Source organism: Meles meles, chromosome 17 (assembly GCF_922984935.1).
Source record: "Meles meles chromosome 17, mMelMel3.1 paternal haplotype, whole genome shotgun sequence".
NCBI lineage: Eukaryota > Metazoa > Chordata > Mammalia > Carnivora > Mustelidae > Meles > Meles meles.
The window spans coordinates 37,465,861-37,489,404 of NC_060082.1; the positions used below are offsets into that span (position 1 = coordinate 37,465,861).

General features: G+C 39.1%; 1 protein-coding gene across 1 annotated transcript; it reads right to left on the minus strand.

Annotated features, from left to right (window-relative positions):
- Positions 1-7,948: 7,948 nt before the first annotated feature.
- On the minus strand, positions 7,949-8,599 carry LOC123928291 (methylmalonyl-CoA epimerase, mitochondrial-like). Its single transcript, XM_045983378.1, is given in 2 exon segments — positions 7,949-8,530; positions 8,533-8,599. Coding segments are annotated over 2 exon segments (567 nt in total). The 3' UTR covers positions 7,949-8,030.
- Positions 8,600-23,544: the final 14,945 nt, after the last annotated feature.

The window sequence follows — 23,544 nt, forward strand, 5'->3', positions numbered from 1 at the left end:
TCATTTAATATTACACAGTATTTCACAGATATAGTATTCAGTTGTAAACAAGTAAGAAAATGGATGCTAGGCAGTATTGGAATATGATAATTCATTATGTGAGAGTCTATTGTATTCATATTAACTGAGAGGAAGAAATTGGCAAGTTAATTAATTTGCTTTTTTTCTCTTACCTAAGCCCTTCTACTGCTCAAATCTTTTCCTCAAAAATGTTCGTTTCTAATATTGGCAACAGCACAATCTATAATCATTACCACTCAGACACAGTCATTTTTTGTTGAGGACATGTAGCAAGGGATGAGGAGATGAATGCTGTTTGTCTCAAGAGAGGATTTAGGATCACAGGTCATGCTGTGCCACAGAGGAGCTCATCTCATGAGTGACAGTCCACACACCTCTATTTGTGTGTGTGATAAGTGGAGCCTTCTGAGGCATTGCAAAGGCCCTTTCCCTGGAGTCTAAGGACAGTAATGTTATGCTGCCTATAGGGTGTTAAGTACTATGTAAAATAACAGATGAAATTAAAAGACATGGCATATTTCTTCATAAGTTTGAAATCTAAATGGGGAGTGACCAGGGGTGGGGAAGGAATACTAGGATCCATAAAGTGAACAAACACAGTAAGACTGAAAGTAGCCCAAATGTTGAGAAATATGAGACACTTTGTACATATTATGCACTGAATCCGCCTAAGTCCCAGGCTGTCCCAAGGGTAGGGAATGTCTCAATAACAATGGAGCTTCAAAATCAATGAACAATAAATGTTGAGAATGAAAGAAAAGAGCATATGCCCCCTGAATTGATGAACTCAAGCTTCTAATGCCTTAAAAATAAGTCTTCATCCCCAATTTGCCCTTCACTTCTTTCTTTCTCCCACCTGCCCTCTTAATTCTTCTTTACCCCCTCGAAGGCATACTCTTAGAAGTTAAGCTTATGCACTTCCCTAGTTTTAAGACATGTTTGATATTGTCTTTTTTACTTTCTTGTAATTAATATTTACTGTGGGAGTGTTGTGCATACTAGTATACACATTTAACAATTTAACTGACATTAGGGAATTTTTTTTTCCTGTGCATTTTACATGATTTTATGTCTGTTGATGAAGTTTCTGACAAGAAAGTGAGGCACAGTAATCCTTAACTATATTAGAGACATTTTTACAACAAAGTAACATCCTTGAGATGATTATCCAGACTCATTAAAGATGCTAAGTCTTAATCATGCCCAGCATCTAAGAGAAGAGAAATAACTAATGTGGAATGAACCCAAATTTTTCTTCATCTGTTGTGGAACAGAGCTATATACACACAATCACTCACACAAACACAGGCATGCTCTAATTAACCCTCTTAAATGTCTGATATTTGATCCTGTCTTGGTTAGCTCTGCTTGCTTTAATTATGATCAAAAGCTGGGAGTTGAGAAATAATCCAGATATTTGTCAAGCACCCACAAAGTTCATGGTACCATATGAGGTCCTTGGAACATAGTGTACAGAGGAGACAGTCCTATTCTTCAAGAGCATATAATCTAAGAAGAAAGGAAATAAGAACATACAATTACAGTAACTACAAAATGAATAGGTCAAAGACTGCATTTCCAAGTTAGAGAATGGGCTGAATCAATTCAGTCTTACCAAAATGCTGGTTTGCACCAAAGCATACACAAAAGGAAAGAAAGAAGCCAACTGAGAGCATGATACATTTGACTTAACTTTTTAAAATTAAGGTAAAACTTACTTACAATGAAATGCATAGATATTAAGTACACAATTCAATCAGTTTTGGGGACCCTGGGTGGCTCAGTAGGTTAAAGCTTCTGCCTTCAGCTCGGGTCATGATCCCACGGTCTTGGGATCGAGCTCCACATCGGGCTCTCTGCTCCACGGGGAACCTGCTTCCTCCTCTTTCTCTGCCTTGCCTCTCTGCCACTACTTGTGATCTCTCTCTGCCAAATAAATAAATAAAATCTTAAAAAAAATTCAATTGGTTTTAACAAATGTACATACTCTTGTAATGAAATAGTAATTATGATACAGAGTATTTCCATCAACCCAGGCAGTTCACTAACACCTGTAGGATCTTATATGGTGATAGCCCCTCTTCCATCCCTGATTTTAGTAATTTGTGTTTTTTTTCTCCTTTTTTCTAGGTCAGTTTAATGAATTCTTTCAAAAAGCCAACTTTAAACTATTAATTATTCTCTGTTGTTTATATATTTTCCATTTTATTGGTTTCTGCTCTTTATTTTTTCTTTGTACTTTTTTTAAAAAAATATTTTATTTATTTATTTGACAGAGATCACAAGTAGGCAGAGAGAGAGGTGAAAGCAGGCTCCCTGCTGAGCAGAGATTCCCCATGCGGGGCTCCATCCCAGGACCCTGAGATCATGACCTGAGCCGAAGGCAGAGGCTTTAACCCACTGAGCCACCCAGACACCCCTCTTTGTACTTTTTTACTTTAATTTGCTCCTCTTTTCTAGCTTCTTATGGTAGAAACTGACGTCATTGATTTGAGAATTCACCGTTTTCTGATGTAAGCATTTTTTATTTATTTATTTATTTATTTATTTATTTTTTTAGGATTTTAAAAATTTATTTGACAGACAGGAAGTTGAGAAATAATCCAGATATTTGTCAAGGCACCCCTGACATAGCATTTTTAAAAAAGTAAAACATTTTCCCATAACTTCTGACATACTTGTTATTGTAATTCAGTTTGAAATATTTTCTACTTGCCTCTATGGTATTTTCTGACACACGGCTTATAGAAAAATGAGTTGTTTAATTTCCAAATATCTGGAATTTCTTTAGGTATTTTGTTTGTAATTAATTTCTAATTTAATTTCATTATGTTCTCTTTCTTTAAAAAAAAAGATTTATTTATTTATTTGTCAGAGAGTGAGAGAGAGGGCACAAGCAGGGGAAACAGCAGGCAGAGGGAGAAGCAGGCCCTCTGCTGAACAGGGAGCCCGACACAGGACTCAGTCCCAGGACCCCCAGATCATGACCTGAGCCGAAGGCAGATGCTTAACTGACTGGACCACCCAGGCCTCCCTAATTTCATTATGTTCTGAGAATATAGCCTATAAGAGTTCACCCTTTTGAAATTTATATGGAATTATTCTATGAGCTAGCATATGGTCTATCTTGGCAACCATTCCATATTCACTTTGAAAGAATTCATATTCTGCAGTTGTTGAGTGTTCAAATAAGTCAAGTTGATTAAGCTATCTTCTATATTCCTATTGATTTTTGTCTACTTGTTTTATCCACTTATTACATTAATTACTAAGAGAGGTATGTTAAACATGTGCATTTGTTGCTTTCTCCTTTTTGTTCTGTCAGTTTTGCTTCATATATTTTGAAGGTCTATTATTAGACTTATAGATACTTAAGAATTTTATATCTCATTGATGAATCAATCTTATCATCATTATAAAATGCTCCTCGTTTATCTCTGGTGATGTTATTTGAAGTCTACTTTGCATGATTTTGGTATAATAACAACTATTTCCTTATGCTTATTGCCTGCATGATCTATTTTTTCTCCTTCTTTTATATTGAACTGTGTTTAATTTGAAAGACATGGGCACCTCTCTCTCTCTCTCTTCTTTTTAATCCATTCTGACCATCTTATTCTTTTAATTGCAGTATTTAATCCACTTATAGGGAATATAATTATTGATATCATTGGGACTGAGTTTACAGTCTTGCTTTTAGTTTTCTGTATGTCCTATCCATTATTTTTTTCTCCCCCAGCCTTTTCTTTTGGTTTAATAAAATATTTTTAATATATTTTTTAGATTTTATTTATTAATTTGACAGACAGAGATCACAAGTAGGCAGAGAGGTGGGGGTGGGGGTGGGGGTGGGGAAGCAGGCTTCCTGCCCAGCAGAGAGCTGGCTGCGGGGCTCAATCCCAGGATCCAGGATCACAATCTGAGCCGAAGGCAGAGGCTTTACCCCACGGAGTCACCCAGGCGCTCCTAATAAAATATTTTTAATATTACATTTCAATTCCTTTTTTTTTTTTTTTAGCAACACATCTTTGTATTATTTTTAGTGGTTGTGTTGGGTCCATAATCAAAGGAGTGAGACGAATACAAAGCAAAGGTCAAGCAAAGCTTTATTTCGAGCCAAGTATTGAGAATCAAACCGACCGGCCGGGGCCACCCCTTACAGAGCGGCGACCTCTGTCTGCCTTACAGACTAGCTTTTAAGGGCAAAGGCCCTGTGGTTGGGCCTGGCCAAACACAGGTGGCCAATGAGATTGTAACACACAAAGAAAGCTGCACAGTCAGGCTAGGTCACACATAAGTGACCAATTGAATTACAATTTACCCTATAGTAGATATTTGAACTAGCCTATCACCTTGGTCAGACTTGGCGCCCAAAAGGTGCCCAAAGGGCAGGGCCCATACTCCTTGGTAGCTACGGAGACAGTATGCGCCCCCACTGATTTGATACCTTCACCTGGCCTGACCCACCCTGTATTTGGGCTTTGTTACCTGGGACTGGTTTCCCTGACTTGTTTTTTAAGTAAGTCCCTTGGGGGGAGGGGAGGGACAGGGACAGTTTAAGTTTTACTGTATAAACAACAAAATCCTTCACAGTCATTGTTTAACCGGATGGAATCGCTCTGGCTAAATAGGCCCTTACAGTTGCTCTGGGAATTATGGTAAGTAACTTTAACTTAACTACAGTTTAATTAGGGTTAATATTAAACACATAAAATTAAAAGAGTATACTGTACAACTCCATTCCTAGCCCTCCATATTCTATGCCTTTTTTGTGATATATTTCATTGTTACTTATGTTATAAATCTCACTATGAAATGTTACTACTTTGCTTTAAATAATGTTTTCAAAAGAAATTAAGCAGTATAATGTTTATAATTAGGATCACAGAAGGAAAGAAGAGAGTGAATGGAACAGAAAACACATTTCTTGAAGAAGTAATAACTAAAGATTTCAAATTTCAAAATTTTCCAAATTTTGTGAAAAACATGTACTGAGACACATATTTATTCAAGAAGCTTAGTGAACCCCAAGTTTGACAAAGACAAGTACACACACACACACAAGCTGGAGAAAAAGAGATACCTTACATACAGAGGAACAATGATAACTAAATTCTCATTAGAAACAATGGAGGCCAGAAAGACAGTGAATACTTCTTACAGAGCTAAACAGAAACAAGAAAAAGCTTTTATCACAGAACTCTAAATGCAGCAAAAATACATTTCAAAAATAAGAGTGAAAGTTCAGTTTTCCATATTTACAGGGTGAAGTATTCAAGCAAATCTGTTCAGAGATAACAATTATGAAATCTGGACAAAATGTTTTTAAAAACAACTATTTCAAAGTATTCAGAAGAAACCAAAAGAGAGTTTCCACTTGAAAATCCACAACTGAAATAGGTAAGAGTTGTGTCTGTGATGCTTTTGTCTTAAAATATTCTCCTAAACTCCATATATCCAGAAAGAGAAAACTAAAGTCTTACTTATTTAGTGGGACAGGGGACAGAGTTCAAGACTGAAGGAGCAGCTGGAAATTTAGAAATGTAATCCTAAAAGGACAAAAGTATCAAAACCTGAGTATAAATCTGCCCATTTCCCTGACCAGCCACTAACTTATGATCACACTGGATATAAGGGCCTACTTAATCAGAGGGAGCCATTTTGTTGTTTATGTAGTAAACTTAGATTGACCCTGCCCCTCCCAGAGGAACTTGCTTGCAAAGCCCAGATACAAGGGTGGGTCAGGCCAGGTAGAGACAGCCAATCAGTGGGGCACACATATATCTACTAGGGTGAGTTGTAATTCAATTGGCTGCCTGTGGTGACCTAACATGACTGTGCAGTTTTTTCTCTGTGTGTTGCAATCTCATTGGCCACCTGTGTATAGCCTGGCTAAACTGCCTCTATAAAAGTAAGTCTGCCAGACATGAAAAAATGTTCATCATCACTAGCCATCAGGGAGATTCAAATTAAAACCACATTGAGATACCACCTGACACCAGTTAGAATGGCCAAAATTAGCAAGACAGGAAACAACGTGTGTTGGAGAGGATGTGGAGAAAGGGGAACCCTCTTACACTGTTGGTGGGAATGCAAGTTAGTGCAGCCACTTTGGAAAACAGTGTGGAGATTCCTGAAGAAATTAAGAATAGAGCTTCCCTATGACCCTGCACTTGCACTGCTGGGTATTTACCCCAAAGATACAGATGTAGTGAAAAGAAGGGCCATCTGTACCCCAATGTTTATTGCAGCAATGGTCGCCAAACTGTGGAAAGAACCAAGATGCCCTTCAACGGATGAATGGATAAGGAAGATGTGGTCCATATACACAATGGAGTATTATGCCTCCATCAGAAAGGATGAATACCCAACTTTTGTAGCAACATGGACGGGACTGGAAGAAATTATGCTGAGTGAAATAAGTCAAGCAGGGAGAGTCAAGTATCATATGGTCTCACTTATTTGTGGAGCATAACAAATAACATGGAGGACATGGGGAGATGGAGAGGAGAGGGAGGTGAGGGAAACTGGAAGGGGAGATGAACCATGAGAGACTATGGACTCTGAAAAACAACCAGAGGGTTTTGAAGGGGTGGGGGGGTGAGAGGTTGAGGAACCAGGTGGTGGGTAATAGGGAGGGCACGTACTGCATGGAGCACTGGGTGTGATGCCAAAACAATGAACACTGTTATGCTGTAAATAAACAAACAAAAAAAAAACAAAAAAAAACCCCTTACATTTTAACATCCACTGCATTAAAAAGTAGCTCTTTATGGATACTGTATTGTAAAAAAAAAAAAAAAAAAAAAGTAAGTCTGCGAGGCTGGGAGGGGTCACCTCTTTGCAAGAGATGGCCCTGACCGGTCATTTTGATTCTCGATGCTTGGCGCAAAATAAAGCTTTGCTTGACCTTCGCTTTGTATCAGTCTCACTCCTTTGATCATGGATCCTAACATTGGACATACCAATGGAATGTTTTAAACAGTTTTAGTCCAAAAAGTTAGCTGCTTATTAAAATAAAAACCAACAATCCTTAGAAGAATATAAGAATATCCAGTGTTGGGTGCCAGTGATGAGGGAACAGAAGGCTGGCTGAGGACAAAGCAGAAGCTGACACCCTGCAACCTTCCCCCACCCCCACTCCTGGGTGGGATATATGTGACATTCTTTTTTTTTTTTTCCCCATTTTGGACAGGAATAGTTTATTTCTATGAATATGATTTTAACAATATTCCCTAAGTATTTATTAATCAAGGATTCCTCCAAATCAGAAAAAAAAACCAAAGTAATTAACAAATGTCAATTATATATATTGATAAATATATATATACACAATTTAAAAAATCTCTTTCTGCAATTCAGGTTGTATTTTTTTCTAAGATTTTATCCATTTATTTGAGAGAGAGAGCACAAGTGGGTGGAGGGGCAGAGAGAGAGAGAGAAACAAACTCCCTGCTGAGCAGGGAGCCTCACCTCGGGCCTGATCCCAGGAACCCGGGATCATGACCTGGACCAAAGGCAGACGTTTAACTGACTGAGCCACCCAGGCACCCCTGTAATTTAATTTTTGATTTTGAACTTTTTTTTTTTAATATTTTATTTATTTGACAGAGAGAAATCACAACCAGGCAGAGAGGCAGGCAGAGAGAGAGGAGGAAGCAGGCTCCCCGCGGTGCAGAGAGCCCGATGTGGGGCTCGATCCCAGGACCTTGAGACCACGACCCGAGCCGAAGGCAGAGGCCTCAACCCACTGAGCCACCCAGGCGCCCCTGATTTTGAACTTTTTAAAAAGATTTTATTTTTAAGTAATCTCCACACCCAACATGGGCTTGAACTCACCATCCTGAGATAAAGAGTCACACACCTTGCTGACTGAGTCAGTCAGGTGCCCCTTTAATTGTGAACTTTTAAGTGATGGAAGGAGTGAAGGATTCAATGCTGGAGATTAATTCGTTGGGGATTTTCAGTATATTTTGGTGGGGATTTTTAAAGTTTCTTGCAAATATAAGTCAAGCTTGCTCCAATTCCACAAGAACACCACCACAGTCTTTAGGATGGAGAAAAATCACTGGCTTTCCATGTGCTCCTTTGGCCTCTTCACTTAGACTACGAATCTTCCTCTCCTTCAAATCCATCACAGCTGCATTTATATCATCCACCTCAATGCAGATATGATGCATTCCTCCAGCCTTGTTTCTCTGCAGAAAACCTGCAACTGGACTGTCATTTCCCAACGAATGAAGCAGCTCCATCTTGGTGTTTCCCAGGTTGACAAAAACAACAGACACTCCATGCTCAGGAACAGGGACCGCCTCACTTACCCGGGCCCCCAGAACATTCTTATAAAATGCTGTGGCTTTTTCCAAGTCTGGCACTGCAACTGCTACGTGATTGAGTCGACCCAGGTTCCACACAGGACCTGCCGCTTGAAGCGAGGACTGTGATGTGGAGAAAGTTCTTACTTTTGGAACTGAAGTCTGAAGTCTGGAAAAAAACCCTACTGCACTCTGGCTGCCGCCGCCCCCACCGCCGCTGCCACCACCACGGTCGCCACCGCCGCCTTCAACATGCGCGCCATTTTGGAAAGTGACCCACTGAACCCCCAGGTGCTTCACGCGGGCAAAGGAGCTGGGTCAAGGGGCGAGTCCACGCGGCCAGTCCACACGGGGGGGGGGGGGGGGGGGGGGGCGGAGCCTACCTATATGTGACATTCTTTAGGACTCTCCCAACTATCTTAATGTTAATACCTTGCTAAGAAGGGGGAAATGACCTTGACAATGGCAAGGCCTCTGGTATCCAGTATCCTGTAGGTCTTTAGCATATGAAAGTTCTATTGAAACCTCCCTTTTTCCTTACTTCCTCCAATACCATCCTACCTAACCTGCCACCCCTCATAGCCCTGGGGCAGCAGCTCTTTCTGCCCAGGGGTCCTGTCCCTATGCTTTAATAAACCACCATTTTGCACCAAAGACATCTCAAGAATTCTTTCTTGGTCATTGGTTTTGGACTCCACCCCACTGAACCTCACCCACACTCTTAAGACTTCATCACCAGTGTCAGCTGATCATCCAGCTCTTGGTTTTGGCCCAGGTCATGATCTCATATGTAGTGAGACAGAGCTCCATGTCAGGCTCTGCACTCAGTGTAGAGTCTGCCTGAGATTCTCTCCCTCTGCCCTTCCCTTGGCTTGTGCTCACCCCCCGCCCTCTCTCTCTCAAAAATAAATAAATAAATCTTAAAAAAAAAAAAAAGAATATCCAGTGTTGATACAATGCATTATCTATAATACTCAGTTTTCAATAAAAAATTACTAGCCATACCAAAAACAAAGCAAAACAAAAAAACAGGAACGCATGACACACTCAGAGAGAAAGGAAGTCAATATATCGTGACTCCAAGTGAGCCCAATGTTGTTTACAGCTATTATGGAGAATTAAAATGTGTTGAAGGGCACTTGGGTGGCTCAGTGGGTTAAAGCCTCTGCCTTCCACTCAGGTCATGATCCCAGGGTCCTGGGATCAAGCCCTGCATTAGGCTGTCTGCTCAGCAGGGAGCCTGCTTCCTCCTCTCTCTATGCTTGCTTCTCTGCCTACTTGTGATCTCTGTCTGGCAAATAAATAAATAAAATGCATTGAAATAATGGAAACAGTAGTCTCAATGCTCAGATAATGAATCTCAATAGACATGTGGAAAAAAATTTTTTTAAAGATTTTTTTTTTTATTTATTTACTTGACAGAAAGAGATCATAAGTAGGCAGAGAGGCAGGCAGAGAGAGAGAGAGGGAAGCAGGCCCCCTGTTGAGCAGAGAGCCCAATGTGGGACTCGATCCCAGGACCCTGAGATCATGACCTGAGCCGAAGGCAGTGGCTTAACCCACTGAGCCACCCAGGCGCCCCTGGAAAATATTTTTTAATAAAGAACAAATACAAATTCTAGAGTGAAAAGTAGAATAATAGAGATGGAAAGTTCACTACATAGACTCAAGCTCACATTTGATATGGTAGAAGACAGAATCAGTGAACTTTAAAGAGATTTAAAAAAGTATTCAAGGGCGCCTGGGTGGCTCAGTGGGTTAAGCTGCTGCCTTCGGCTCAGGTCATGATCTCAGGGTCCTGGGATGGAGTCCCACATCGGGCTCTCTGCTTAGCAGGGAGCCTGCTTCCCTCTCTCTCTCTCTCTCTGCCTGCCTCTCTATCTACTTGTGATCTCACTCTGTCAAATAAATAAATAATATCTTTAAAAAAAAAGTATTCAACATGAAGAATAATGAGAAAAAGATTGAAGCATTTTCAAAGACCTGTCAGACAATGTAATTGGAGTCCCAAAATAAGAGAAGAGAGTGTGGGACAGGAAAAATATTTGATGAATGATGGTGGAACATTTTCCAAACTCGGTGGAAACTATTAATTTGCATATTCAATAAGCTCAACAAACCTCCAAAACAGGATAAATGCAATGAAAACCACAGCTGTTAGCACATAAGGGTCAAACTGCTAAAAACCATTAACACTGTATGCTAAAAATACTGGAATTTAATTAATTAATTAATAATGTTTAAAACAGCTAAAAACCTAAAATAAAAATCTCAGAACATATTTTATCTGGAATCTTTATTGTAAGTAGTAGGAGAGGAAACCCAAGACCAATTACTTGGTTGGAAAGGAGAAGTCCTACATGTTCATTTTAAGTCTGGTTCTAAGACCAGATGATTAACTTTTACCCATTCTACTTTTATTTCTGTTATGCTCTACGTGTCTCTTTACTTAATTTCAGGATTGTTCTGTGCATCCTACCACTATTACTCTTTTTTTTCTTTTTGTAAGATTTGTTCATTTATTTTAGAGAGGGAGGAGCACAGAGAGAGAATCTCAAGCAGACCCCATGCTGAGCAGGGAGCCCAAACACACGGGGCTCAATCTCATGACCCTGGGACCACAACATGAGCCAAAATCAAGAATCACTTAACTGACTGAGCTACCTAGGCATCACACTATGACTGCTTTTGAATCTATCTCTATTAGTCAGCTCAGGTTGCTATAGCAAAATACCATATACTGGGCGGCTTAAGCTATAACCCATCATTTCTCACAGTTCTGGAGGCTGGGAAGTCTAAGATCATGGTGCTAGCAGATTTAGTTCCCAGCAAGAGCTCTCTTCCCGGCTTATAGGTGTCTGTCTTCTTGCTGTGTACTCATATGGCAGAGAGAAAAAGAACTCTCTCTTCCTCTTTTTATAAAGACACCAATCCCATCATGTGGGCCTGCTCTCATGACCTCATCTAAACCTAATTACCTCCCAAAGACTGCACCTCCAAATATCACCATATCAGGTACTTTGGAGGGGCACAAACATTCAATCCCTAACACCATTATTGGTCCTCTTAAAGCAATCAAAACAATTAATCACTCCAATACTTTTGATAAAGTTTTGGTTAAGTCTTCAGCATTTAAAAAATTAACTTCTTGGACTTCTCTTAAGGCAAACTACTAAATTTAATCTGTTTCTTTATTTATTTGAGAAACAAAATGCATTTGAAGACTTGAATTTAGGAAAAGTGGTAAGAGGAAGGCTGACATCTAACCCAGGACTATATATTTTTTAAAACATGTAATGTATTATTTGTTTCAGGGATACTGGTCTGTGAATCATCAGTCTTATATAATTCACAATACTCACCATAGCACATACCCTCCCCAATGTCCATGACCCAGTCACCCTAACCCTCCTCCCCGACCCCAACAACCTTCAGTTTGTTTCCTGAGACCAAGAATCTCCTATGGTTTGTTAACCTCCCTGGTCCCATCTTGTTTCACTTTTCCCTCCCTTCCCCCCACAACTCTCCCCCCCACGCCCTGCCTCTCAAATTCCTCGTATCAGACAAATCATATAATTGTCTTTCTCTGATTTAGTTATTTTGCTCAGCATAATACTCTCTAGTTCCACGTTGTTGCAAAAATGGCAAGATTTTGGGGTTTTTTGATGGCTGCATAGTATTCCATTGTGTGTGTGTGTGTGTGTGTGTGTGTGTGTATATATATATATATATATATATATATATATATATATATAGCACATCTTCTTTGTCCCTTGATCTGTTGATGGACGTCTAGGTTCTTTCCATAGTTTGGCTATTGTGGACATTGCTGCTATAAATACTCGGGTGCATGTGGCCCTTTGGATCACTACATTTGTATCCTTATAACCTAGGACTTTCAGACAACTGTCAAACATTCTAGAACGGTTCTTTGACTATATCTTTCTTTTCCTTCTTTTATCTCTTTCTGGGTCACTATCTTGGGAGTTGGAATAAGAATATGGTTTAAAACATTGTTAAAATGATCATGGAAGGAACGGGAAAGTATTCATCTAAAACATTCTGCTTGGGTGCCCGGGTGGCTCAGTCTGTTAAGTGTTTACCTTCAGCTCAGGTCCCAGGGTCCCAGGGTCCCAGGATCGAGCCTTGCACCAGGCTCCCTGTTTAGTGGGGAGCCTTCTTTTCCTTCTCTCTCTGCCATTACCCCTTTTTCCCCACTTGTGCTCTCTGGCTCTCTCTCTCTCTGTCAAATAAATAAATAAAATCTTTAAAAATTAAAAAAATATATATTCCGCTTCTCCCTGTTTCCTCCTTCAAATCCTCAGATGATAGGCTGTATTAATATATTTTAAGAATCATTGACATGGTATTTCCCAATCTTCTCTTCCTTTATTTAGAAAAAAAATTCTTCTCTTATCAAGGACCAAAATTAATATTAAAAATTATTTAACTGGACTCCTTTTATTTCCAGGACCGATTTAACAATAGTAACCTTGGATGATACTGGAACAAAATCAAAACAATTACATCTGAAAACAAATTATACCCACACAATAAATTTGAGTGCTATATTTTAGCTGTATTCCAAATAAATTTTAAGGTTTTTGAAAGCACATACCAGTTCAAATTGAAGGGAATATGTAGCTGTGTTTTATATAACTATTGAGTAAATCTGGTCCACAAAAATATTCTCCATAACAATCTAAAGTAATAGCCGTTTGGTTAAATTGTACCCCTTGAAAAGGGAAGGCAGTGGTTTACCTTGAGCACTGTATGGACTATCTTTAGGAGAACTGGAAGTTTTGTTTGGTTTTGGTTTTGGTTTTTTACAGGCATCAGGACCTGTAATATAGTGGTAAATGGCATGCTGTGAGGGAAGAATAATGAATGGAAAAACTGAGTGAGAGAAGGGGCCGTTTTGGAATTCCCTAGGACTAGCCACAGTGTGATGCCACTCCCCCAGACCAGAGTCAGCACATTTCAACAGAACTAAATTCTGAATTTGGTGACTTGTGTTTTCATTTATAATTCTAATCAAATTTTTATTTGTTCTTCATTTTCTTCTTGGCAATCCTAATTAGTGACACAAGGGACAAATTGGTTAAATTTGTGGCTACAATTGGGAATGCCTTGTACCTCACAGGACTTTGTGTTTACCTTTTACAGCCTGGAGTACAAGACTCCATCCAAAATGAAGCAAGTAAGAAGTTTAAGAAGCAATGGGGAGAGATGGAATTTTCCAGCCCTTGAGACAGGCAAGAGAACAAGAAATATGTACTCTTGTACATTTAGTTTAGGTTTATTTATTTTTCTCAGCACATTTTACCTGCATAAAATATGAGAGGAAAATTGCTTTACCTTGGAAAATTACTTTACCTCTCTGTAAATTCCAAATTCCTATGGCTGTAATGCAGAGAAATTTTGAAAACGGGCCTAAATCGTTAATTGCCTGTCAATTTGATTTTGCTCTCTACATTGAGACAAACTTGGCAAGCTTGTCAGAAAACCTATAGCCTCCTTGATTTTCTTCTACTTACTTTCTCAAAGAGTTCCCTTCCTGCATACCCAAACATTTTAAATCTTTTCTATCTCTCCTAGCCTCCCAAATTCTGGGCATCAGGGTTTTGGTTGTTTTCATTTTTTCTGTTTTCTGCCAGAGTGCTGAGAATAAGCTTATCTCCTCTTATTCCAATGGGCCTGAGGTCTGCCCACCTGGGGAGTAAAGCAGCCTCAAAGCCTGCCTGTTAAGTACAAAGCATAAAAGGAACCAAATCATGTTTAAAAATTAAACCTCAGGAATTATTCTATACCCTTTCTAGGGCATGTACTTCCAGGTTCACTGAGCCAGTACCTGGATGTCTGAGGAAAAACTTGCATTTTTTAGTTTAAGGAAGAGCACTTCTAGTTATGTGGAGGTTTTTCAACCTATTGGAAAACCCTATGCATGGATGTCAGTCTAACCAAGAATTTCTGTTGAACTGTTAAATTTCACTTAAAAAGTGAATCAGCCTTCCCACCAAGTATATAAATTAACCCTAGGATCAAGTTCACATATCTCATAGCTACTTATAATACGAGTCTACACAGTCAAGCAACATGGAGGGTATGGCAACTGCTGTTTCTGCTAGTGATGTGGGAGCAATGTAAACAACTAGTCTGGATGGTCAGGACATCTGAAAGGCCCACAGACAATCACATAATTTAATTCTTTTCATTTTCATCGTCTGTGTGAGAGAGGGGATGCTGGACAAAGCCTACAAGATTGGCTTTAAAACAGGGCTTCCAAATGTGAGTGATCATAAAAATTATCTGTGAGCTTTATGAAAATGCTTCCTAAGCCTCATCTCATAGACCTGAGTCAGTAGTAGGACTTTGAAATTTATATAATTTGAAAAGCACTCTGGTTGATTAGTGATCAGCTAGGATTTTGAGAACCATTACTTTAATTTCTTTTCTTATATAGTATGAAATAATTATTAAATTAAATTAGGATGATAATATACCAGATTATAATTGACTATATGACTAAACACAGTGGTTTTGCATAATGACCAAAATAATGTTGGCAAAGTCAGAAAACTTTTACTTAAGTTATTTAGGGGTTCATGGCTGTGTATAAAACTAGCCTGACTCTGGAGGGATTTCTCTGCTTAGACTGCTCTTCCCTCTCCCTAACATACCCTTCACTTGAGTAAATTACTTTATTACCCAATAAAAAATCTTTACTGTTATTGTTAGATTGTATAAAGAAGTGTATACATGGCAAAAAATTTAAACGCATAAAGTAAAAAAAAAAAAAAAAAGTAAACATGATTTCAAACTCAACCATGTTCAGATAACTCCCATTAATTTTGGATCCATCATTTCATGTCTGGGCTTGTTCTGTTCAACATTCTATCATGGTATCTTCTGGAAAAACAAAATGGCTTATGCAGTGTGGGGATTGCCCTTCTCTCATTTAGAGTTTTTTTCAGGAATATTTATGGTAATATCATCTCTTGTTCATGCACTATACCAGGGAATCAAAGAAGGCTTCAAATGTGGTCTCCACAAACTGACTGGACTTGTAAGTCACTGAGATGGGCACCTAGAGAAACTCAGGAAGCTCATTTTACCTAGAAAATGGGGACTCAGAAGTTTATGAGGTGTTAGACGAAAGGATAGGAAAGTTAGACGATTCTTGAAAATGAAATAAAAATGAAATATAATTTAAGGTGATTAAATTAATTTTTGAAATTACATGACGGTTTGAGAAGAATCCCTATGATGTTGCAGACTAGGGTCTTGTTCATAGGGCTTTTCACCAGAAAAAGAGAAGAGAACTGAGATTTGGTTGCCTTCTAATTCATGCTGTCACATCTCTGGTCACTCACTCGAAAGCAGAGGCAAACGGTGCTAAGGGCTCACACCGCCTGGGCATTTGACAGAGTTACTCACTAAGCAGTACTCTTGGGCCCAGGTGCTAGAAACGCTCTTTTAAAGCATCTATAAGGTGTGGAGCAGAGTAGAGCAGAATGAGTTGAGCAGAGCCTGTGCCCTGCCCCTCCTGACACACCCCGTGTGGTGCCCTGACGAGGTCTTGGTTTAGCACAGCCTTTGGCTCCTCTCACTCCTTATTGCTTCTTTGGAGTTGTCTGTCTTCACTGGTGTTTGCGTGAAATGGAATCATTTCCCCAGACCTGCTGGATCAAGAAATAAAGTCATCTCTGAAAGGTGGAAAAACCTGAAACAGGCATCAACTTCAGTTTTCAGAAATTGCATTTTGAAGGTTTTCAATCAGCCATGTAACTAGTTCTGGTGAAAAGTATTCAATGCTTCAAAAATTTCATTTTCTTAAATTTTAGGTGTTTGTGGCTGGGAAATGGGAACTTTAAGAGTCCCTCAAAGGTGTAGAAATTGTGACTTTTAAATCCTGCAATAAAATAAAATAGATATCAAGTCACAATCTAAATATATATGTATATAACTGCTATAGATTATTATTAGAAATATTAACTCCCTCCCTAGCCTCACTTCTATGAATAGAGCATACTTTCCAAAGTCAAGTCCCTTGACTTTGTCACTCCCTTTGGTCAATAATGACAACATACCAGTTTCAAGCTGAGGCTTGCAGATGCCTCTCATATCTCCTATTGACCTCTTGGGATTCTGCTATTCCAAAGAAGAGCTTGCCTTCTTTCCTCCTACTGATCCCACTTTGTGCAAAACCTCTACTGGTTCAGTCAAGCCCAACTGTAGAAGATACGCTTATTGCTCTATGTCAGTGAGAGTTCACAACACTTTATTTATGTATTTTCAAGAGTGAGAGTGAGCATGAGTGGGGGCAGGAGGTGGAGGGGCAGTAGGAGAAGCAGACTCACTGCTGAGCAGGGAGCCAGATGTGGGGCTCGATCCCAGGACCCTGGGATCATGACCTGAGCCAAAGGCAGATGCTTAACTGACTGAGCCACCCAGGTACCCTGAAAATTTGCAACTCTGTTATACAACTATATATAGGTAATGAAAAAGATTTTTTGAAATAATAAATTATACAGTATTATCCATACATGCATAAACACCATACTTTTTCAGATTTTGTGGTTGATTTTTGTTTGCTTGCTTACTACATCTCTGCTGCTTTCTATACCATATCCTCTTCTCCAACCCTCATGTATCCAATGTTACCAATCTACATTGTATTTTTTATACTTTTTGTCATTTCTGTATAATTATACACAAATATATAAACACATAGATAAAGGAGGATTATAATTTTTTGTTTTACAAAAATAGGATTATATTACAACTGTGAGGTATCATGAAGGATAAGTGCAGACACAAAAATATGCCCTTATTAAATAAAAATGAAGTCATCAGGGTGGGCCTTAACTGTATCCATGTAAGAAGAGAAAATTTGGATACAAGCACACAGAGGGAAAACTATGAGAAGGCATAGGTAGAAGACAGCCATCCACAAGCCCATGTGAGAGGCCCAGGAAAAAAGCCCTATTGACATCTTAGTTTCAGACTTCCAGCTTCCAGAACTGTGAGAAAATAATTTCAGTTGTTTAAACCACTTTGTACTTTGTTATGGCAGGCTTAGCAAACTAATATAGATGGATAGGAGAAATCCATTAAATGACATAGGAAAGGGGTGCCTGGATGGCTAAGTGGGTTAAAGCCTCTGCCTTCTTCGGCTCAGGTCATGGTCTCAGGGTCCTGGAATCATCCCCGCATTGGGCTCTCTGCTCAGCCGGGAGTCTGCTTCCCCCTTTCTCTCTGCCTGCCTCTCTGCCTACGTGATCTCTCTCTCTGTGTCAAACAAGTAAGTAAAATCTTAAAAAAAAAAAAAAAGACATAGGGAAAAGGGTACTTATACATTGCTGGTGGGAATGTGAATTCTTTTTTTTTTTTTTTTTTTTTTTTTGAAATGTGAATTCTAACAGCCTTTGAGGAAAACAATTTAGCTATTAAAAATTTGTTTCTGGTTCTTTTGCCACTATAACAATGCAATTAAAAATATATACATGTTTTTATCCTCACTGAATAAGACTCAAATTCCCAAGAATGGAAATGCTGGCACTGGATCATTGAAAACAAACAAAAACAACAACAACAAAACCCTTTTCTTGTGGGTTCCCCAGAGTCCTACTGTTCCTATGATTCCTCTATAAAATTGCTGCTCTCAAAATATTTCATTTCCGAAAACTCAAGTAGCATATTAAATAGGAAAATCACTTAGGAAAATCACTGTCAACAAAATAAAAGGTAGCACAACTCTGTAACAATGCAGTTTGTATTCATATTCTATTGTTGCATAACAGATTACCACCAATTCAGTGGCTTACAGGAACACATATTCATTATTTCACAGATTTTGTGAGTCAGGAGAGTAGGGATGGCTTGGCTAGGTCCTCTGTAAGGCTGAAGTCAAGGTGTTAGCTGTGCTGTGTTCTCATGTGCAGGCTCAACTGGGGGAAAATTTGCTTTTAAATCAGTTTCAGCTGTTGGCAGAATTCAGTTCTTGGTGGTGGTAAGACCAGCTTCTTCCTGGCTGGAGGCTGGAGACTACCCGTGGTGCCTTGCCATGGAGGTTTCCCCAACTATGCCATTTCCTTCATCAGGCCAGCAAATAGTGAGTCTTGCTAGCAAGACAGTCTTATACAACTAAATCACAGGAGTCCATCACCTTTGTCTTATTTTATTGGTTAGAAGCAAGTCACAAGTCCTGTCTATACTCAAGGGGAGAGGATTAAACAAAGATGTGAACACCAATTGACAGAAATTATGAGAGCCATTTTATAATCTGTCTGCTACACAGAATTAAAACTGTCCTTGTCTGTGAGTTAAGACATACATTCCCTTTTCTTGGTACTGAATTAATCAGATGTATCTGATTTCAGTGTGCCTGACTTCCCAAAACAAGTCGATAAAGATACCTGGTATTTCTTGCTCCTTTCCTGGACTTTCTATGGCCTGATGTTGAGTTCACTGGCTTTGCTATGACGAAATTCAAATCAGCACTGGATATTTTTTCCTGCTTTGTCGAAGATTAGTTGACCATAGAGTTGCAGGTCCATATCTGGACTCTCTACTCTTTTCCATTGGTCTATGTGTCTGTTTTTGGCCATGCTGTCTTGGTGATCACAGCTTTGTAATAGAGCTTGAAGTCAGGCAACATGATGCCCCAGCTTTGTTTTTCTTTTTCAAAATTTCCTTAGCAATTTGGGGTCTTTTCTGGTTCCATTACAAATTTTAGGATTGTTCGTTCCAGCTCTTTCAAAAATGCCAGTGCAATTTTGATTGGGTTGCATTGAAGGTATAGATTGCTCTGGGCAGTATAGACATTTTAACAATGTTTATTCTTATGATCCATAAGTATAGAATGCTTTTCCATCTTTTTTGTCTTCTTCAATTTCTTTCATGAATGTTCTGTAGTTTGACAAAGCAGGAAAAAATATCCATTGGAAAAAAGACAACCTCTTCAATAAATGGTGGTAGGAAAATTGGACAGCTATGTATAGAAGAATGAAACTCGACCATTCTCTTATACCATACACAAAGATAAACTCAAAATAGATGAAAGAACTCAATGTAAGACAGGAATCCATAAAAATCCTGGAGGAGAACATAGGCAGTAACCTCTATGACTTCGGCCACAGCAACTTCTTTCAAGACACATCTCCAAAGACAAAGGAAACAAAAGCAAAATTGAACTTTTGGGAATTCATCAAGATAAAAAAACTTCTGCACAGCAAAGGAAACAGTCAAAAAACATAGAGGCAACCCACAGAATGGAAGAAGATATTTGCAAATGACACTACGGACAAAGGGCTGATATCCAGGATCTATAAAGAACTCCTCAAACTCAGCATCTAAAAAACAGATAATCAAAAAATCAGCAGGAGACATGAACAGACACTTCTCCAAAGAAGACATACAAATGGTTAACAGACACATGAAAAGATGTTCATCATCATTAGCCATCAGGGAAATTCAAATCAAAACCTTAATGATAAACCACCTTACACCAGTTAGAATGGCCAAAATTAACGGACAGGAAAGAAGTGTTGGAGAGGATGTGGAGAAAGGGTTGGTTGCATTCCCACTGTTGGTGGGAATGCAAGTTGGTGCAGTCACTTTGGAAAACAGTGTGGAGAGTCCTCAAAAATGAAAAATAGAGCTACCTTATGACCCTGTAATTGCACTACTTGATATTTACCCCAAAGATATAGATGTAGTGAAAAAAGGGCCATATGTACCCCAATGTTCATAGCAGCAATGGCCACAATCACCAAACTGTGGAAAGAGCAAAGATGCCCTTCAACAGACAAATGGATAAAGAAGATATAGCCCATATATACAACATAATATTGTGTTTCTATCAGAAAGGATGAATACCCAACTTTTATATCAACATGGATGGGACTGGAGGAGATTATGCTGAGTGAAATAAGTCAAGCAGAGAAAGTCAATTATCATATGGTTTCACTTACTTATGGAGCATAAGGAATAACATGGAGGACATTAGGAGAAGGAAAGAAAAAGTGAATTGGAGTAAATCGGAGGGAGAGACAGAGCATGAAATACTGTGGGTTCTGAGAAACAAACGGATGGTTTTGGAAGGAAGGGGGGTGGGGGAATGGGTTAGCCTGGTGGTGGTGGGTATTATGGAGGGCATGTATTGCATGGAACACTGGGTGTGGTGCATAAACAATGAATCTTGGAACACTGAAAAAATAAAAATTAAAAAATAAATAAAAATTCAAATCAGCAGACATTTGTTTTTTGTGTGTGTATATTTTAAAGATTTTGTTTGCTTATGTGAGAGAGAGAGAGAAAACACGAGTGGAGGGGGGCAAGTGCAGAGGGAGAGGGAGAAGCAGACTCCGCACTGAGCAGGGGGCCTGTCATGGGGCTTGATCACAGGACCCCAGGATCATGACCTCAGCTGAAGGCAGATGCTTAAACTACTGAGCCACCCAGGTACCCCCAAATCAGCAAACATGTGTCAAGTATTTTCTAGGTAATCATTTTTTCAGAGGTTGTGAGAGGTCTGACCACTTCCATTTTTGAGGTATTATTATACTAAAAATTTGATGGACTTTCTAATAAGGGTTTTCTAAGGAATTTCTAATAAGGATTACAACATTGTTAAATATTTTAAATGGAAATTTTAGAACTAAAAAATACCGTATCTGAAATAAAAAAAATTCCCTGGGCAGATTTAATAGTGAAACAAAGTTGAAAGCCAAGTAAGTTAGATCAATAGAAATTGCCCAATATGAAAAAACAGAAAGAAAATTTTGAAAAAATTAACAGAGCCTTAGGAATCTGAGAGACAATATTAAAAGGGCTGATATAAGGCAACTAGAATCCCCCCAAAAAGGAGAGAAAGGGTAGAAAAATATGCAAGGAAATGATGGGAATAAAACTTCCCAAATTTGATTAAATATATATTTACATACTCAAGAAGCTTAACAAACCCCAATGAGAATAAACCCCTACACCTGACTGGCTCAGTTTATAGAGTATGTGACTCTTGATTGCAGGGTCATGAGTTCAAGCCCCATGTTGATCATGAAAACTACAATGAGATACTACCTCACACCAGTCGAGAGCCCAGAAATCGACCCTCAACTCTATGGCCAACTCATCTTCGACAAAGCAGGAAAGAATGTCCAATGGAAAAAAGACAGCCTCTTCAATAAATGGTGCTGGGAAAATTGGACAGCCACATGCAGAAAAATGAAATTGGACCACTTCCTTACACCACACACGAAAATAGACTCCAAATGGATGAAGGACCTCAATGTGAGAAAGGAATCCATCCAAATCCTTGAGGAGAATGCAGGCAGCAACCTCTTCGACCTCAGCCGCAGCAACATCTTCCTAGGAACAACGGCAAAGGCAAGGGAAGCAAGGGCAAAAATGAACTATTGGGATTTCATCAAGATCAAAAGCTTTTGCACAGCAAAGGAAACAGTTAACAAAACCAAAAGACAGCTGACAGAATGGGAGAAGATATTTGCAAACGACATATCAGATAAAGGGCTAGTATCCAAAATCTATAAGGAACTTAGCAAACTCAACACCCAAAGAACAAACAATCCAATCAAGAAATGGGCAGAGGACATGAACAGACATTTCTGCAAAGAAGACATCCAGATGGCCAACAGACACATGAAAAAGTGCTCCACGTCACTCGGCATCAGGGAAATACAAATCAAAACCACAATGAGATATCACCTCACACCAGTCAGAATGGCTAAAATTAACAAGTCAGGAAATGACAGATGCTGGCGAGGATGTGGAGAAAGGGGAACCCTCCTCCACTGTTGGTGGGAATGCAAGCTTGTGCAACCACTCTGGAAAACAGCATGGAGGTTCCTCAAAATGTTGAAAATAGAACTACCCTATGACCCAGCAATTGCACTACTGGGTATTTACCCTAAAGATACAAACATAGTGATCCGAAGGGGCACGTGTACCCGAATGTTTATAGCAGCAATGTCTACAATAGCCAGACTATGGAAAGAACCTAGATGTCCATCAACAGATGAATGGATCAAGAAGATGTGGTATATATACACAATGGAATACTATGCAGCCATCAAAAGAAATGAAATCTTGCCATTTGCGACGACGTGGATGGAACTAGAGCGTATCATGCTTAGTGAAATAAGTCAATCGGAGAAAGACAACTATCATATGATCTCCCTGATATGAGGACATGGAGAAGCAACATGGGGGGGTAGGGGGATAGGAGAAGAATAAATGAAACAAGATGGGATTGGGAGGGAGACAAACCATAAATGACTCTTAATCTCACAAAACAAACTGGGGGTTGCTGGGGGGAGGTGGGATTGGGAGAGGGGGAGCGGGCTATGGACATTGGGGAGGGGAGGCGAACCATAAGAGACTATGGACTCTGAAAAACAACCTGAGGGTTTTGAAGGATCAGGGGTGGGAGGTTGGGGGAACAGGTGGTGGGTAATGGGGAGGGCACGTTTTGCATGGAGCACTGGGTGTTGTGCAAAAAGAATGAATACTGTTACGCTGAAAAAATAAATAAAATGGAAAAAAAAATTAACAACTCAGGAAACAAAAGATATTGGTGAGGTGTGGAGAAAGAGGAATCCTCTTACTCTGTTGGTGGGAATGCAAACCGGTGCAGCCACTCTGGAAAATCATACAGAAGTTCCTCAAAAGTTAAAAATAGAGCTACCCTATGACTCAGTAGTTGCACTACTAGGTATATCTGAAGGATGCAAAAGTGCTGATCTGAAGGGGTACACGCACCCAATGTTTATAGAAGAAATGTCCATAATAGCCAAACTATGGAAAGGTCCCAGATGTCCACTGACAGATGAATGAATAAAGAAAATATAAGTATTATACACACACACACATATATGTGCCATCAAACACATATATAAGATTAAGATATAATAAGATATATAAAAAAAGATATAATAAGATATAATAATTATATCTTATATAATTATATAAGATAATTATATAAGATATAATAATTATATAAGATATAATATAAGTATTATACACACACACACACATATATGCCATCAAAAAGAATGAAATCTTGCCATTTGCAAAGACATGGATAGAACTAGGGGGTATTATCCTAAGCAAAGTAAGTCAGTCAGAGAAAGACATATACCATATGATTTCACTCATATTTGGAATTTAAGAAACAAAACAGATGAAC